Source organism: Magallana gigas, chromosome 7 (genome assembly GCF_963853765.1).
Source record: "Magallana gigas chromosome 7, xbMagGiga1.1, whole genome shotgun sequence".
NCBI classification, from domain to species: Eukaryota; Metazoa; Mollusca; class Bivalvia; order Ostreida; family Ostreidae; genus Magallana; species Magallana gigas.
Genome location: NC_088859.1, coordinates 33,209,369 through 33,226,732, shown reverse-complemented (window position 1 = coordinate 33,226,732; position 17,364 = coordinate 33,209,369). Strand labels below are relative to the sequence as shown.

Sequence of the window (17,364 nt, the reverse complement as noted above, 5' to 3'; positions counted from 1 at the left end):
ATAAAAATAAAATAATTTTAGATATTTTTAATGCTTTCCATTATAACTATAAATTCATTATTTTATTATGCAACCCTTCGCTTCCCACCCATGCGCGGATTTAGGGATAGTACGTAATGAACATTGAAAAAAAAACCAAACAAAATACAACCCACCCACCCCCCAAAAACACCCCTTCCCGAAAATTAAATCTGGAACCGCTGATAACACCCCAAGAGTGGATCGACAAGGGTAGATCTAAAAATTGTCGAACATGCATGGCGGTGAGTTTGGGGGCAAAATATTTTATAAATATTTTATAAATTACCTGCTTTTGAAAATTCTTCAATTTTTCACTTATACTTTGTCTATTTAGTATGAGAAGGTTGATATGAGGAGAAAGTCGATAAATTTTGTTTTTGAAGAAAGGGATTGGGTGATTAAGCATCTGTTGCCACATGGCTCTAGAGACCTCCTAATAATAAATAATATACAACGCCTTGTACGCCCCTGTACTTTATACATTATCCCCCCCCCCCCCAAAAAAAAAAAAATCAAAACGGGACGGGGGGGGGGGGGGGACTGGCGCTGGATCTGCCTTTATTTAAATTAAATTCTAGAGGGGGAAAGGGTCGGGTTCCGAATTATAAAATTCACATATAGTATAAGACGAATTTTAGCCTTGGGCCACCTCCCCTGCAGGCAAAATTATCCTTCGTCCCCCCCCCCCCCCGAAAAAAAATTCTGGGTTTGCGTATTTACTTTTTCATCACATATAAAAGGAGAAACAAAGTTTGAGTTCTTCGAATCTGGTATAATATTATTCACAAGTATTAAATGTGGTGCGGTACTTTTACATGTATTCTGTGATAACCGTCGCATTAGCACTATCACACTATGGCTGGTTCACCGTGTTCACCTGTAAAGATAACGGCCCAGAACAACGTTTATTGCAAATTTACCTTTATCTCGGATTTTGTATTACTTCTAAGGATTTGGGTAGAATAGGTAAGCAACTTGATGCACCTGTTTATAATTAAACGTCACAAAACTTGTGGTGTGGATCAGTCGATGCATGATTTACTTTAACGTCCTAGTTGACCCGCGCACGTGTAGTTTATCATGGAGGAAACCATTTTAACTGACCAGTGGGCGTATTTTCAAGTTTGCAAAAGGACCCAGGTAATTTTACAAGTTCACAGGTACTCAATCACGGAACGTACATCATCTTTTTCCAAAACATTAGCTACATGTCTGCAGCTCCAGGTCTGAAAAAAATTGGATAGACGACCTGTCTATCCGAATATTTTCAAACGGGAGCTACAAACCTGCAGCTAAGGTCGTCCATCCATATTTTTTAGCCTTAGCATGGAAGCTACAGACCTGCAGCTAGCAAATCACTACAAAGTTTTATCCCTTGGCGCTTAAATTCATAGTTTGAAAACATTACTATTTGCTTATATATAAAACTAGCAAGGTAGGTCAAGTACCCGTCTGCGTAATAATGCTGGCATTTATCATATGGATATCGAGATAATTAGGAATCAGCAATATTTGTTGTTGCATTTTATTACCAAGCTTTGGTCAACACAGACTTTCAAAGTTGTTTACATGGTGGTGACAATGGACGTTCTCTTCTTTATTTCACTTTCATCACGTCTGTTTCGCGACAGAGCAGAAATACTACTACATGTACTGTCAATTCCTCGTTAGAAATGTCTGTGGAAGTGGTGGTCAAGAACAGCTGTCAGTCAATAGGGGAGGGGCCACACTGGGACGACAGGACGAACTCGCTGTTGTATGTGGACATTCTGAGCAATGACGTACACCGATGGAGTCCAGACACCGGGAATGACGAAAAGATACACCTAGGTACATAATTATGTACACTTGACGGTAATAAATAATAGTGTTAAAAAAAATCACGTCCGCAATACTAGATCTGAAATGTACTCCTGACAACCTATATAATTCTTAATGATATTATGCATGAAATGACCTGCACTTGTTCCTTGCTTTATATTTGATCGCGATTTGTGAAATAATACTTAATACTATATGAAGTCTTGGTAATCATAATCAAAAGTTGTATTAATTAGCATAAAAAGTGGATAGCATTGAGGAAACAAAATCATCAATGCTACTGTATGTTGTTTCAGTTGGAACACTTTCAAAGCGATAACTTTTCTGAACTTGTAGATGATAGTGTAGGGTTTGTTGTTCCATGCAGAAAAGGAGGCTATATTGTGGGTCTGGGTCGCTCGCTATCTCATGTCGATTGGGATTCCCGGAAGATCACGAAACTTCACGAAGTAGACAAAGGAACAAAAAATCGGTTTAACGACGGCAAATGCGACCCGAGGGGAAGAGTATGGGCGGGTAAGTATTTGGTATACCCAGCATCAAGACAATTCTTAGATCTACAGATAGAAAAATCGGAGAGGCGACATTATTGCAGCTAATGATTGCAAGAAAAGTTACTTGGATAGAAAAAACAATCCACATGTATCTATGAAAAGTCATGATTCGCAACATAAAATTTATTAAACTTTTGAAGGAACCATGGGATACGAATCGGAACCAGCCAATCCGGAGAGAGAAAGAGGATCTTTGTTTCGATTGGATGTTGACGGTTCTCTTCACGCATGCGTAAACAAGATCAATATATCAAACGGTCTTGCGTGGACTGCAGACAACAAAACCATGTATTACATCGACTCACTTCCCCGGAAAGTGTATGGCTTTGACTACGACATTGAGACGGGCAATATAAGTAAGTATGGTAGTTGTGTAATACCATTTTGCATGTGTAATGTTAAAATTCTAACTTGTGCTACATGTATATGTATGTATGTCCATTTGACATGATTTATGTAATTTGAATTATCAAAGGAAATATATCTATGAATAAAAGACACATCAACCCAAAAATATATTTATTTGATAAATTGGAAAGTTTGAACATGTAAATGTATGGTGGCATATCTCTGCCCCTTGTGTGCAAGTTATTTTTCTATCAAATATGTTGACATGCAAGATAAATATGTTGACATGCAAGATAATTATGTCAACATGCAACGTAATTATGTTGACATGCAAGAAAATTGCAATTAGATAAGAATTATAAAAAATCTAAACAAATCTCAAATATCGCCCACCTGTGACATCCAAGATGCTAGATGCTACCTTTTTATGTCAAGATGCAATTTATTTATGTTAACATGCAAGATGAATATGCTGATATGCAACTTATTTATGTCAACATGCAACTTACTTATGTCAACATGCAACTTATTTATGTTGACATGCGAGATAAATATGTTGACATGCAACTTAGTTATGATTACATGCGAGATAAATATGTTGACATGCAACTTATAAGTTGTATGTCAACATAACTAAGTTGCATGTCGACATAAATATGTTGCATGTTAACATATTTATCTTGCATGTTAACTTAACTAAGTTGCATGTCAACATAAATAAGTTGCATGTCGACATAAATAAGTTTCATGTCGATATAAAGAAGTTGCATATTAACATAAATAAGTTGCATGTTGACATCAGTAGGTAGCGTATCTAGAATCTTGGATGTCACATGTTGGCGATATTTGAGATTTTTTATAACTCTTTTTTGATTGCAGTTTTCTTGCAAGTCAACATAGTTATGTTGCATGTTGACATAACTATCTTGCATGTCAACATATTTATCTTGCATGTCGACATAATTAATAGAAAAATAACTAGCACACAAGGGGCAGAGATATGCCACCATATAAATGCACTCTTTTTGTATAATAAAAAGGGATAAACAATGATAGGAAACTATACAACAAAAAATAGGGATTGGTTTTGAAGGTTTCGAAGGACGCCAGCACACTTCATATTAATCAATCTTACACACATTCCATGATATTCATATCAGAAGCCTTCGCCACGAAGTGTGATTTCTGAACATTTTTTTTTGTAAAAAAACTGATGTGTGAACTTTCAGTAATAAAGGTCGTTTAATATCATCTGTCAGACGAATATCATTTTTACATTTCGATTTTCAAACGTCTGCATTCACCTTCCAAAGGTAACCAGCGCGTGGTCGTGGATTTTGGAGAGGGGACAATCCCCACCCTCGGGTACCCAGACGGCATGTGTATTGACACAGAGGATAAAATATGGGTTGCTTGTTACGGCGCCGCGAAAATAGTTCGATTTGATCCAACAACTGGTGAGGCATTTCTAAATATAATTCTGTTGCCATTTTCATCATGTGTATTTCTGTAATTTATACCTTAAAAAAAAAACAAGAACTTTATAGAATATGTTTTAAACTGAAAACCCCCTGAAGATTTAATGAATGAGGGGATGTTGGTTTTCATTTGAAGTTTAAGCGACCGTAACATACTTCTATAATTTCAATTTTCCAAAAGTATACAATCAAATCTGTATTCAAATGTTTAATTTTGCAGGTAAACAATCGAAAACTGTTGACATTCCTGCTATAAGAACAACTTCTTGTTGTTTTGGCGGGAAAAACTTCGATGAACTGTATGTGACGTGTGGCGTGCAGGGATCAACGGAGGAGGAAAGAGAAAAGTATCCGATGACTGGGTCGGTTTTCCGGGTGACGGGTTTAGGAGTGCGGGGGCGCCCCGCCAATGTGTATGAAGGATAGGCAGCCGAGCTGTTGCAGAGAGATTGCGTTTTAAGTAATGGTTATACGAACTTACTCCAAGGCAGAGTTTTTATCATATACTAGTATTAAAAATGTTCTTTTTTATTGAATAAATTTTTACATGGTATTTTTAATTTTTTTTTTAAATTGAAAATTGTTGACGACGTTGTCAATAACCACATAATGAAAACGAATCAGTAAATAATACACGATCCGCAATAAAAGCTGCATTCATGTCCAAGAATTTATATTTAAAACTTTAATGATGAAGAAATTCTGTAATTAACATTTAGAGGATCTGATTGAAGCCACAGGTGCTTGAGGAACATCTCCCACCCTGAAGTATAGACCCGCTGTTCTTTACTCTCTTTTTAAATTAAATTATCTATTTATGGCATATTCCTTATCTGATTTATATACTCATTGCACATTATAAAAGTCCAACAATTTTATACAATTTTATCATTTAATTTTTTGATTGAAAATGCAAGAAGTAAAGTTATTACTGCGTTTAGTATATAAAAATGATGCATGGTCACGATTTTAATGTTTCAAATGCTTTAATAAGGCATTTTTAATAGGCAACCGGCATTTGAGTGTCATTCGTTGAGTTATAAGCGAGTTACAGGGCTTACAATTCTTTGCTATGTAAACAAAGCTTTTGTTTACATTTTGAATGTTGAAGTGAAAATTCCAGTTTTAGACATAAAAAGAATGTGTTCATTGTTAGGAACTGTTTATTCATGCTCAAAATGAATAGGAATACGATCAAATCAGCTTGAAAATGTTTTTTACATGTATTTTGAATATTTGTAAACAAAAACAGGGCACGAGCCTTGTTTACATGACAAAGAATCGCTAGCCATTAATTTTTGCTTATAACTCAATGACTGACTCTCAAATTTCATCTGTTCATTAGAAATGCATTCCTAAAGCATTGTAAATAATAAAAACAGAAAAATAGAATTTGACCAAAATCGTGACCATGTCCATTTACACGTGTTAATCGCGTAGTGAGCGTGTAATAAAATAGCATATTCACAGACTTGGTACAAATGATATTTTTTTCCATTGTAATTTAAATAAAAAGAGAATGGACATTCAAAACTTGGTACTTGTAATTTTAAACATTTACAGATTGTATCTAACTAACATTTTAGTGGAGTTATATATCAATTAAGACATAATATGATTGTTAAATTTTATTTGTTATGATCGGCCATAAAAGGTAGGATTTCATCGTCGTTTTCTGTCCGTTTCACTGCTTTTAACGGTGTTGAATGCTGTGTGACAAACTGACGATCCGCTCTTTCCATTATTTACACTACGCCATTTCATTTGTCCACTCGCCCAGGTGTGCACAGGTAAACAACGGGAAACCGAATATTGCTTTCCTCTCATTCATTGATCTGTTGATAAATTAAGATACTATTTTATCGGATCAAAAGACCTGATTGACTGTGCTTTTGACCCGCTGAATTTGAAATGCCAGTTGCGCAATACTGATTTTGTTTCTTTTAATCGCAGATATTTCTTTTTTATTTTTAGCACAGTATAAACTTTAAAACAAATCTGATCGGAAATGGAAATTCCGGACGAACTGCTGGTGTGCGGATTTTGTCACAGTCGGTTGGAGTCCCCAAAGCTTTTGCCATGCCTTCACACTATCTGTGGCAATTGTGTTACAGAAAAGAGAGACAGCCTGGATCAATGCCCTACATGTCATCAAGCTATAGAAGGATTAGATAAGGTGGGTGCGCTTCCAGACGACAATTTCAGTAGAAGTATAATAGAGTTTTCAAAAACTAAAGACGACACTACTGGTGTAGAACTTGAGTCCCTCCCAGAACTGTTGAAAGAATTGGAAACTCAGCAAAACGGAGTCAAAATCAGCCTGAAAAAGATAAAGCTGCGATCTGAAGAGTCAAGCTATCATGCATTTAAGAACGAAAGGGAGTTCTCAAAAATCAAAAGAAAGGCAGAAACGGATATCAGGGAAAAAATCACTTCGCTGAAAAATCGATTTGAGAAGTATCTTCAAGAAAAAGAGGCCACATTGATGCACGAGCTAGACCAGGCTTTGAATGAAGAAGAGTTCGAACTTTCTCAATCCGTCATCTGGAATCAGTCCGTTATGCGATCAATTGAAAACAAAGAAGAGATTTTAGAAAAATGTAATTTGCAGTCCATCAAATCCCAACCCAAGGCACTGGCATACAAAAATGTCTTAGAAGAAATGAATAACCACTTGACCAAAATAGGGGGATCCATCTCACTGAAAACTCCCCCAAAGCTAGAGGTGAGTTTCAAGTATAATCAAGAAATTGAAGAAGTCTTCACAAAACCGTTAGGGGTCGTTGAAGCAAACAAATCAGGAAGGATAATAGCTGAAGATGAAACCAACTTGAGAGTTGAGTTGCCCTCTGCCCCGCCATTTGCAAATTACCCTTACAAAAATGCAGAGTATCAGAGAACATTTCCGACTCTTCTGCCAGAGGATAACAAGGGGTATGTCGTGGGAATAACTTGGATTCCTCCAGATCGCCTGGTTCTTGTTGATAAATGGAACTCCAAGTTAAAGCTGTATCATGAAAGCGGTGACCTGTTCAATGTGATGGTATTTTCTGGTGGAGAACCTACAGATATTGTGTACACCAAATGTACAAACTTCCGACACTTTTTCATTGTAACAATCCCGAGTGGGCGGCTTTTGCTACAAGTGGCCGTTGAAGACAAAATAATGAGAATATCAAGCCGCATCACAACCCTAACTGGCTACACAAGTATTTCCTACGACAAGCGGTGCTCCAGGCTGATCGGCGGGGTATGCCAGCCTTACGGTTCGCCAAGAATAGACATCATCAACTCCAACGGGACAGTCGAGTTTACAATCGCCTCCGACATACAACAACGACCTTACTTTATCTGCCCACGATCCATCGACATCTTCCAGTATGGCATTATTTCCGGATGCGACTGGCAGAAGAATCGAATACTCTTTATTTCTCGAGACGGAACCATCCGGGGATCTTTCCACGGAACTTCGGATTTCCCTCTCCTGAACCCTGTCGGCACAACTCTCGACGGACGGGACCATCTTCTGGTTGCAGATTGCAAGAGAAACAAAATTCACATCGTGTCATCTAACGGCACACATCTTGGAAGCTATGACACAGCAGCCAACGTGGACGGTCCTCGAGAGATCAACGCGATTTCGGACGGGAATTCCTCCAAATTGGCTGTTTCCCATGGAGCTGGATTTATAAGCATTTACCACCTCACCGACTAGACTGACTCTCCAAACACGGCGCGCATTAATTTTTTACTCAAAGATTATTAACAATGAGTTATATTAATTCAACGGCATGAGTAAACAGAACAAGGCGATGCACAAAGAAACTGTACTGAAATTTTCCTAATATGACAATAACGGCATTATATATGATATTATTCAATATATTAGTATTTGTTATAAGTACCTGTAATTATTATATACAGTTATGGTTTTGTAGGGAAAAAATACTCAATAACTTGACTTTTAACAGAAGTTTTTTCATTGCTAAAAATTATTTTGTAAGACTTTAGAATAGTACAAATTAATGTAGTAAAAAGTTGTATAATACATTTTTTATACTATGCATGGATTAAATATGTAATTTGTATTGCAAGTCTCATAAACGTGTATCCCAATTCTATGGGTTGTTTATGTTAATATTCATAAAAATTACGGAATATAACGGGCATTGGAAATGAAAGTCTTGAGTGTTCTTACAACATCACTCGACCGGTATCGTTATCCAAGGAGTTATTCGAACAATAAGGGTACCTTTTTGGCAGCCGCCCCGCCACCCACCTTCACCATTTATAATAAAGTGATTTATCCTTTGGAAAACCCTGTTGAAAACAAGAAACAACCAAAACACTTTTATTTTATAAAGTCTAACTATTTAGAACCATTTTAACAGGAGCTTGGACTTTGGGTAGTTATGTCAAACAACACTATGACGTAGGTCTGTCTATTTTATTGCTGCCTACTCATGATCAGCCATTGCTCTTTGAAAATAACACGATTTGTCTAGCTTTTGAGCTGAGACTACGCAATCTGTGTATATTTCACTTGAAACCAGCGTCATTCTCAACTTGTTTTGACACAAAAAAAATTAGTAACATCTTACCGAAAGTCCAAGGTCTTGTAAAAATGGTTCTATAGTAGTAGGCGCGTAGTTCTAATTTTCATAGGCGTCAGAACCGGGAGGGGGGGGGGGGGGTAGGGGGCTTACCTCCCCCCCCCTTTTTTTGCAAAGTTAGACCTAACCATTAGGCACAAAGCATCATAAAGGGTTCAGCCCCCCCCCCCCCACTTTTTCTTGCAGCAAAGATAATTATATTCCTAAATCAACCTTGATAAGAATGAGAAGTTGGAGTCAAAGGTATACTACTAGCCCCCCCCCCCCCCCCCCCCCCTACGGATTAGGAATTTCGGGATTTGGGGAGAAACATTTTTGGCAGGGTAAGAATTTTTTTTGAAACAATAGGTATTCCCCCCCCCCCTTCCCCCGGATTAGGATTTTCATGATTTTGGGAATTTTTTTAATTGTTTGTCAAGATTTCTGATGATTAGTCTAGCCCCCCCCCCCCCCCCCCCCATTTCAATTTGCTTCCGCCGCCACTGATTTTTAGCTATTATATGATCTTTAATTGTTAGAAAAAACATAATATTTTCAAATTTTCTAATTTATAATACACTTGGAATGTAAGAAGAATATAAATGCAAAATCTAAATTCTCCGGTTCCAACCTTGTTGCATTATTCGCAATTCGTCATAATAACAACTCTTGTTTTTGGCTGTGCTTCCTTCCAGCTATGGAAAGTTACACCTTTTTGTCCCCATTTTCCTTACGTCGTCAAAATTTATTATTCATTGACTTTGTATTTTTTGATCTGGCTGTAATAACCGTGGTTGTCTTTGATTTTACTTTTGTGCATATTATTTTGGTATAAAATATCACTGTTATGTAAATGAATTTCTCAAAAAAGTGTAAGTCCAAATATGGTCTAGGAGATCTATTCACCAAAATAAAACTACGTTTAATCGTTAACGTAAAATTGGCGTACGAGTTTTTCGTAGGATTTTTGTTACTACAAAAAATCGTACATTTGACGTTATACGTCAAAACAGTCGTAGGTTTAAGTTTAGTATAAATTGACGTAAGTTCACATTTGCTATGTTTATAATTGAAGTATGGCAATTCTCCCTTCATTTATATCAGAAACAAAATTAATAGAAGAAAGTCCTATTCAATAAAGGGCTATGGTTTACATGTACCGTGAAAAGGACAGTGCTGAGCTTCTATTGCATCCCGTGTAGCAAAATGAATTAACAGGGGTTTGTTTGAATTTTATTTTTAAAAACTTTGAAGATCTGTAGATCATTTGGAAAAGAGAGATTTGGTCTCTGCTTTTGGCTTCGGAAAGAATAATCATTTATGTGTTAAAGATAACAAACTTTGTTTGCTGAAGTACAGATTGATCGTTGCATTAAGAAATAAAGACTCAACCACGTTTAAAGAGCATCTAGCTCTCCTTGCACCGAATATCCGACAACAGCCGAATTGCAGTGTGGATATGTGCCGCCTTACTTCCACGTTTTACTCTATGCCCCTGACGTAGCGCGACACAGACGTGCCTTGGTGGACCTTTTCACCTCAGCCATTGGCCAGTACAGTAACACGAACAGCATTTGAGATTAAGGTCATAAGGTAAACATGGTAAAGGTATGTTTTATGCATTTCTGATCTCGCTTATATATATGATCAATCGACTCGTCGACTCGGCAATTTTGATAAATAAATATTGTATGGAATACATGTAGGGTAATATTGCAATATACCACCTTAATTTTATCAATCAGTCGCTCAATAAGCTAAATAAAAAAAATTATATCCCTACTACATAGAAATACACCACCTTCTTTATTTATATGTAGTAGCATCGTCGGAAACCCACAGCAGATAAGCCCGACCGTGGATTTCCGACGATGATGTGATAGGGGTAGAATTTTTTTTTATCGGGCTTATTGATACATGTAACTGATTGATAAAAATTCAGGTGCCTGTGAATATACAAAATATAATAACTATATATTTCAAACGTTATTTTCTCCTTCTAGCAACATCAGGTGTAAATTTAAAAAGATGTCTGTTGAGTGTGTCATACAGAATGCGGCAAAAACGGTGGGGGAAGGACCTCATTGGGATGACGTCACCAATACTCTATTATACGTAGATATTTACGAAAACGCTATCCACAGATATGATCCAGACAGTGGTAAAGACGAAAGAATTGTCCTAGGTACATACTGGCTTATTAGGAATTTGATCATTTGTAATTAAAACACAAACTTGAGAGCCTGTCATATCTAAACGTCCATGCGCTGGCGCTGCATTTTGTTTGCAAAGTTATACTCAGTGTAAGATCTGGTTAAAGAGTTATTTTAAAAGAGAAGGTTCTTTTGCTAACAAATTTCAAAAGTAAATGTAGAGTAACGCAACACACGAAAGTAAGAAAGCAGTACAGTTTTTAAAAAATTAGTACATCCAGAAAGTTTGTTACAAATTGGCTAATTTATGATAACGCATAAAAATCAGATGAAAAGGAAGGTAACACAAACGTTTAGTAAAGTGTAGTACGCAATTAAAATAGCCCTCTATCTCTCTTTGCATTATGCTTCAGACGGCACTGTGGGATTTGTGGTTCCCGCAAAAAAGGGGGGATTGATCGCTGGAGTAGGACGTTGTCTGGTCCACGTGGACTGGGACTCCAAGAAAGTGACCAAACTTCACGAAGTGGACCATGGACTGCAGACACGCTTCAATGACGGCAAATGTGACCCCCAGGGAAGGGTCTGGGCAGGTACAGACATGATAATATAAATTATGAATATTTTCGAGGTGCGTGTACAGTGTAACAAAGCTAGGTTTTTTGATTGGTTTGGTAAATATACTACGAAAGTATTTTTAACCGGGATTTCCAACGGAAAAATCCGGTGACTTAAATGGTGAAAATGGTGGGCGGGCGAGCGGCTGCCAAAAGGGTACCCTCATTGTACGGATAACTCCTACAGTTTTCAAGATAGGACGTTGTTCTTTTGCAGATAATTGTATATATATCACAGGTGTGCATTTTGCTAGGAATTTGATTTCTGATAATTTATGAAAAAAATACCAGCTGTTGAACTTAGTCGTTTTTTGGCAAAATAATGCATATAGGGTACCCTCATTTATTAGAGGTGTGTATATTGCTAGGATGTTGATTTCTGACAATTTATGAAAGAAATACCAGCTTTTGAACTTAGTCATTTTTTGGCAAAATATTGCATATAGGGTACTCCATTTCACTGGATACGGTAGGTAGTGTTTATCAATTCAGGGTTGACATGGATTATGGATACAGTTCACATAAAAGAAAACCCGGTTTGTTGTCACATTGACAGCTTTTCACTTGTTATTTTTCCTTTTCTGGGAAACGTGTTCTAGCAAGCTGTATGATATTTCAAATATCATATGCGATGGAGATAGAATTTATCTTACCCCTTGTCTAATAAATTGTTGATGAAATGAGTAAAGAAGGGTTTTATGACAGTAGATAATATCAACGGGTTTCTTCAATTATCTGTTTCTTTTGGAATAGGAACCATGGGCCCCCCAAAACCAGACATTCCAAGTATGAAGAAAATCGGAAGTCTGTATTGTCTGGATTTAGACGGTAGCTTACGGACGGTGATACAGGAAGTGGGTATTTCTAACGGACTGGCTTGGTCAGAAGACGGAAAGACAATGTACTATATCGATTCTACTCCGCGGCAAATGTACAGATTTGATTTCGATGGTTCCACAGGAAAAATAGGTTAGTTAACCTTAATTAGTATCAATACTTTAAAGTTTTTTTAAAATGTTTTAATTTTTCAATGTTCCCATCAAAATTAACACATTGAAATGTTTTATTAGTCAGATTTAAAGTTAAGTTCGATTAATATAGATTTTCAGGAAAAATTATCTGGTTTTTGTTTTATTGGCAACTTTTTGCAAATGCTATTCCTAATCTAAAAACCGTAATAAAATAGAATTTTTTTTTTAAAGATAACAATTAGGAAAAATCTCATTGTTTATTTTGTCCAGGGAACAAAACTGTGTTTATTGACAACTCAGGCAAGCCCATGCCCGAGTTTGGTTTACCGGATGGAATGACACTGGACACCGAGGGGAACGCCTGGGTCGCCAACTTCTTTAGCAGGAAAGTCGTCAAGTACAGCACGAAAACAGGTTGATAAATTGAGAGAGAGAGAGAGAGAGAGAGAGAGAGAGGGGGGGGGGACGCATACCACGTTCTGATGTACGTAAATGTATTGTGTCCGTAAACTTATTGTGCAAGTCTGACGATAATATGATAGCATGGGGATGGGGGTTTGCGGTAGCTTACGATGTGAATTTGGTAACTTTTCCAGGTGTGTGCGGTTTAGGGAAAGTCGGTTTTGAACCCATTTTCTCCTGTAGATGCGCACATGAATTGAAGACCATTAAAGGTTTTTACATGCACATGTATATCGTTGAATTTTGGAAGAACCCTGATGAAACTACTATATTTGTGATTGTTACACAATGCTACACAAAACACTGTACTATATATTAAATTCAATTGTAATATATATGAATTGAATGAAACATTATAATCAAAGATATTAATTCAAATGATTTGCTTGTTCGAATATGAACAGTTACGTGGAAAGAAATAGAGAGAGAAAAATCTTGATAATGCTTTACAATTCACATCAACAGGTGAGCCCATGCAGTCTGTGGAATTCCCAGCGTCAAGAATAACATCGTGTTGTTTTGGAGGAAAGGGTTTGAACGAACTTTACGTAACAACGTCTGCTTATGAAGCACCGGAAGAGGAAATGAAAGAGTTTCCCTTATCTGGTTCCCTCTTCCGGGTCAAAGGATTAGGGGTCAAAGGTTTTCCCGCCAATGTTTATGAAGGCAGTGTAACTGTTCAATAAAAGATGAGGGAGAGGTGCACAGAATATTATGTGAACAAGTATTATGTTCATTACATAATAAACTTTGATGTCAGATTGTTTTGTTAAAAACAAAAGATAATTAAATAATTGAATGAACAATTATGTAAAGTTTATCGACAAGTCGATGAGATGTTCCACTTTTTGAAATCTACGTACATGTAAATATTGATTCTGTGTTGCAATTGTGCCCTCTTAGTGCAATAGAGATATTGGGTTTTACATGAGAAGTGATTTAAAGAAAAGCTAAATATGCATATTTATTTGGCAATTTTGCCTCAGAGGAATTGTCGGGGAATACCAATATATCCCTAGAGTCTAGAGATTTTGTTTTTGTAGCAATGCCTATAGTACAATGTACATCCTTACAAGCTAAAGTGCTGCTGAACTACACAGTTTAAAAAATGCCAACTATAGTCTGCCGCACTGACATGAATATTGAGCTTGGTATGAAATATATTCCACCATAGCTATGGCTCTAGGTATTGGTGAACACAAAGCTTTTTTTATTTTCATACTGGTATGTTTTTTTTTTTCACTTATACTTTTACATTGTAAATCCCCAACCCCACAACCTTTTTATTTTAAAAGTTTCATCTTGTCGCATCATAGGACGAAATATTATACTAACACGCTTCATTTTACAATGACAAAATGTTCTCGTTAAATATGCTTTCATTTCAATTTACAATAAACTGATACAGATAAAGGTAGTCAGTTGTTATTTTTAAAGTACAATAAGATAAGACGCACATGTACTATGTGCAGGCGAAGAATAAAGATTGTGTTAACTTCACTTTAACCACATCTTATTCTATGTCGATTCATACGGAATACATATAGTATACATCAACCAAAAAAGAAGAGAAAACAGGTTTGGGATCAAAATTGTTTATTACAAGTAAATTGTAATAACACAGTTATTGGACGCCGAGATTGACATATTTCTCCAGCCTCTCCATCTCTTTATGAGCGACTTCGATCTTCTTCTGGATGAGGGCCTCCTCCCTTCTCTGCTGAGCCAGCTTCTGTTTCTGGGACTGGACCTTTTCCTGATCGTCTGTTGAGAAGAAAACAAAACGATTTATTAAACTTGTACACGCATATGGAAGCTTGTACAAATAATTTTTCAATCAAACTACTAGTAATTGCTTTCTAGTATATTACATGTACATAGATTTCCGAAGAATTAGATTGCAGAAACCTACCCCGCCATTTTTCAAAATTCTCTTTCTTGAGCTCTGTTAATCTGCGTGGTGGCATCTTTGGCTCCTCCTCAGAGACAAACGTCAGACCGAAGGCCAGCCCACCCTTCTTCTCCGTCACGTCCTCAGTGACCATTGCACGGCGCACCTTCTCGTACACCTCTGCCTCCTCTTTCATCACTCCCACCTTGTTATTTTTTGCGAAACAACTCTGCAACAATCCCATATCTACACAACCGGACGGTTTCTATCAACAAATTATAGATGAAGACACAAGTGTGACGTCATCCTCTATGAGGTTGCATTATTTGTTGTAACATCCCGAATGGGCAACGTCATAATTGGGGACTTATTGTGACGTCACAATTGGTCTCGACGATTGATGTAGTCAAGTTGTGTACATCAATATGGGGCTGCTGCAGAGTTGTTTTGCGAAAAATAACAAGGTGGGAGTGATGAAGGAGGAGGCGGAGGTGTACGAGAAGGTGCGCCGTGCAATGGTCACTGAGGATGTGACGGAGAAGAAAGGTGGGCTGGCCTTCGGTCTGATGTTTGTCTCCGAGGAGGAGCGAAAGATGCCACCAAGTAGATTGACAGAGCTCAAGAAAGAGGATTTTGAAAAATGGAGGGGTAGGTTAATACAGTGGGATTGGTTATGGGGTCATTTTACCTAATTTAATACAGTAAAACCAGTTGATAATCGTATTGGTTTGCGAACACGATGTTTCTAAAACATTTCTGTTTAACAGACGACCAGGAAAAGGTCCAGTCCCAGAAACAGAAGCTGGCTCAGCAGAGAAGGGAAGAGGCCCTCATCCAGAAGAAGATCGAAGTCGCCCATAAAGAGATGGAGAGGCTGGAGAAATATGTCAATCTCAGCGTCCAATAACACTCTTATTACAATTTACTTGTAATAAACAACCTTGATCCCATCCTGTGTTATTACATTTTTATTTGATATTTCCCCAAAAGGAATTGGGATTTTTAAGTGGTATATGATATGGTAAAGTGATGCTGGTTAGTGTTCTGACTTCAAGTTATTTATTTGTAGTTGCAGTGAAAGAGAATTGTGTTGCATCGAAATTGTAAGAAATGAACAACAAAAAAACTCTTCGTAAATTTCTTTATTTAATAACTACATGTACAAGTATATATAGGCAGGTAAGAGGAACTTGTATTTAGCAGAATTTCTCATCGAAAAAAAATTAAAATGGAAATGACTTCTAAACAAAATTCTTGAACCCCAGCTCAAGAATGTTGGTAAAATAAGGACAATGTTATACATAAGAATTTTTTTTCTTGACTCTTTCACATGTTGCAAGCTAACGGGCTAAAGATTTTAACCTTTTTTTTTTTTATTTTGAAAAGGTATGAAACTTTAGAAATCTGATGATGAATTCTGGACACGTAAAAGACAAATTGAGTGTATAACTTGAGTGCGCAATGAGGCCTCAACCAAATTGTAAAATTTAAAACTCATTTGCTGATAGTTCTTGCGTTAATTTACTGCTCTACAGGTCATGCAAAGGGTTAAATAGAATAAAACAATTAGCAGTTCATCTTTACTCCCGACCAAAAAAATGTACAATTTACTATGTCAGGAATACTATTTAGATCTATCAACCATACTGCATATCTGTCTATCTATTTATTATACCCCTATTCACTAAAAGAGGCACAGGAATTTATTGTAATTATTTACATACATTTCTGTGGATTCTTTATAAGGTTGTATTTTATCTAGGTAAACTTAAAGGCCCATTAGTCTCTTGGAATAATTTTATGTATGGATGATTAAATTTATACATTGTAGCATCATAGAGAACAAGACTTAATATGGAACTGATTAAGCATGTTTTGAAAGTAAGTTTTAAGTGTATTCAAAACATGGTTGCAAAAGTTGGAAAGGATTCTGAATTGGAATTCCAATACTTTTTCATTAAAAAAAAATTCCTCACATGAAAAACTACAATTCTTGTTATCTGTGACGCTTTATCGAGATCCTCAGATAAATAAAATGATATGTCTTACATTCGGCTCTAGACAGACACTTGACATGATGAACCTAGTATGTATGTCAGTATCCTGGGATTGAAAGGAAAGTCTAAGAACCAGTCGGCTGTTCAAGAGGCTGTGTGGTCAACACATTAACCTTCAGATCTACCTTTAGTTTTAAGAAATGCTGTTTTAAGCTATCAACTTTTATGTTGTAAAATAAAATCCATATTTATTAGCTTAAATGTTGAGTATTTTCCTATATCTTTATATAGAGTTCTTCATCTTAAGGAGATCATTATAGTCTAAAAATGGCCACAACCATCGAACTTTCTTAAAATGGTACTAAGCTAAAGATAAAAAAAAGTAGAACTGGGTTGGTTTTTTTTTAACTTTAATGCATTTAAAATATAAAGAACATAAAACCAAGTCAATCCATAGAA

At 36.6% G+C, this 17,364-nt stretch overlaps 5 protein-coding genes across 8 annotated transcripts; 4 read left to right on the top strand and 1 right to left on the bottom strand.

Annotated features, from left to right (window-relative positions):
• The first annotated feature begins 868 nt into the window (after nucleotides 1–868).
• LOC105336648 (regucalcin) lies at nucleotides 869–4,719 on the top strand. Of its 2 annotated transcripts, none has more exons than XM_011441054.4 (6): nucleotides 869–987; nucleotides 1,693–1,851; nucleotides 2,179–2,358; nucleotides 2,537–2,752; nucleotides 4,058–4,201; nucleotides 4,443–4,719. In XM_011441054.4, the coding sequence occupies exons 2-6, from the start codon at nucleotides 1,695–1,697 to the stop codon at nucleotides 4,646–4,648; spliced, it is 903 nt and encodes a 300-aa protein (XP_011439356.3). In that variant the 5' UTR covers nucleotides 869–987; nucleotides 1,693–1,694; the 3' UTR covers nucleotides 4,649–4,719. The 2 variants fall into 2 exon arrangements, with proteins under 2 accessions (XP_011439356.3, XP_011439357.3); XM_011441055.4 differs by lacking the exon at nucleotides 869–987 and adding an exon at nucleotides 1,013–1,161.
• Nucleotides 4,720–5,875: 1,156 nt separating this feature from the next.
• On the top strand, nucleotides 5,876–8,387 carry LOC105336647 (uncharacterized). The gene is made up of 2 exons (XM_011441052.4): nucleotides 5,876–6,012; nucleotides 6,197–8,387. Exon 2 carries the CDS (start codon nucleotides 6,231–6,233, stop codon nucleotides 7,935–7,937), a length of 1,707 nt encoding a protein of 568 aa, XP_011439354.3. The 5' UTR covers nucleotides 5,876–6,012; nucleotides 6,197–6,230; the 3' UTR covers nucleotides 7,938–8,387.
• A 1,877-nt stretch (nucleotides 8,388–10,264) lies between these two features.
• On the top strand, nucleotides 10,265–14,430 carry LOC105330682 (regucalcin). Of its 3 annotated transcripts, none has more exons than XM_034457948.2 (6): nucleotides 10,265–10,422; nucleotides 10,818–10,999; nucleotides 11,381–11,560; nucleotides 12,338–12,553; nucleotides 12,826–12,969; nucleotides 13,483–14,430. In XM_034457948.2, exons 2-6 carry the CDS (start codon nucleotides 10,843–10,845, stop codon nucleotides 13,701–13,703), a joined length of 918 nt encoding a protein of 305 aa, XP_034313839.2. In that variant the 5' UTR covers nucleotides 10,265–10,422; nucleotides 10,818–10,842; the 3' UTR covers nucleotides 13,704–14,430. The 3 variants fall into 3 exon arrangements, with proteins under 3 accessions (XP_034313839.2, XP_034313840.2, XP_034313841.2); XM_034457949.2 differs by having other exon boundaries at nucleotides 10,267–10,407; XM_034457950.2 differs by having other exon boundaries at nucleotides 10,279–10,416.
• A 166-nt stretch (nucleotides 14,431–14,596) lies between these two features.
• Nucleotides 14,597–15,152, bottom strand: LOC105347297 (uncharacterized). The gene is made up of 2 exons (XM_011456306.4): nucleotides 14,930–15,152; nucleotides 14,597–14,781 (listed from the first exon to the last, which is right to left on the bottom strand). Exons 1-2 carry the CDS (start codon nucleotides 15,150–15,152, stop codon nucleotides 14,642–14,644), a joined length of 363 nt encoding a protein of 120 aa, XP_011454608.3. The 3' UTR covers nucleotides 14,597–14,641.
• Nucleotides 15,153–15,268: 116 nt separating this feature from the next.
• On the top strand, nucleotides 15,269–17,243 carry LOC105347298 (uncharacterized). The gene is made up of 2 exons (XM_011456307.4): nucleotides 15,269–15,556; nucleotides 15,676–17,243. Exons 1-2 carry the CDS (start codon nucleotides 15,334–15,336, stop codon nucleotides 15,813–15,815), a joined length of 363 nt encoding a protein of 120 aa, XP_011454609.2. The 5' UTR covers nucleotides 15,269–15,333; the 3' UTR covers nucleotides 15,816–17,243.
• Nucleotides 17,244–17,364: the final 121 nt, after the last annotated feature.

Bases quoted from the DNA above. Each gene is read 5' to 3' on its own strand.
- LOC105336648 (XM_011441054.4), top strand. From the start codon at position 1,695: ATGTCTGTGGAAGTGGTGGTCAAGAACAGCTGTCAGTCAATAGGGGAG. The intron at 2,359-2,536 runs GTAAGTATTTGG...AAACTTTTGAAG, and splicing joins GAGGGGAAGAGTATGGGCGG to GAACCATGGGATACGAATCG. The intron at 4,202-4,442 runs GTGAGGCATTTC...TTAATTTTGCAG, and splicing joins TCGATTTGATCCAACAACTG to GTAAACAATCGAAAACTGTT.
- LOC105336647 (XM_011441052.4), top strand. From the start codon at position 6,231: ATGGAAATTCCGGACGAACTGCTGGTGTGCGGATTTTGTCACAGTCGG.
- LOC105330682 (XM_034457948.2), top strand. From the start codon at position 10,843: ATGTCTGTTGAGTGTGTCATACAGAATGCGGCAAAAACGGTGGGGGAA. The intron at 11,000-11,380 runs GTACATACTGGC...ATTATGCTTCAG, and splicing joins AGACGAAAGAATTGTCCTAG to ACGGCACTGTGGGATTTGTG. The intron at 12,554-12,825 runs GTTAGTTAACCT...TATTTTGTCCAG, and splicing joins TGGTTCCACAGGAAAAATAG to GGAACAAAACTGTGTTTATT.
- LOC105347297 (XM_011456306.4), bottom strand. From the start codon at position 15,152: ATGGGATTGTTGCAGAGTTGTTTCGCAAAAAATAACAAGGTGGGAGTG. The intron at 14,782-14,929 runs GTAGGTTTCTGC...TCTTCTCAACAG, and splicing joins GAATTTTGAAAAATGGCGGG to ACGATCAGGAAAAGGTCCAG.
- LOC105347298 (XM_011456307.4), top strand. From the start codon at position 15,334: ATGGGGCTGCTGCAGAGTTGTTTTGCGAAAAATAACAAGGTGGGAGTG. The intron at 15,557-15,675 runs GTAGGTTAATAC...TCTGTTTAACAG, and splicing joins GGATTTTGAAAAATGGAGGG to ACGACCAGGAAAAGGTCCAG.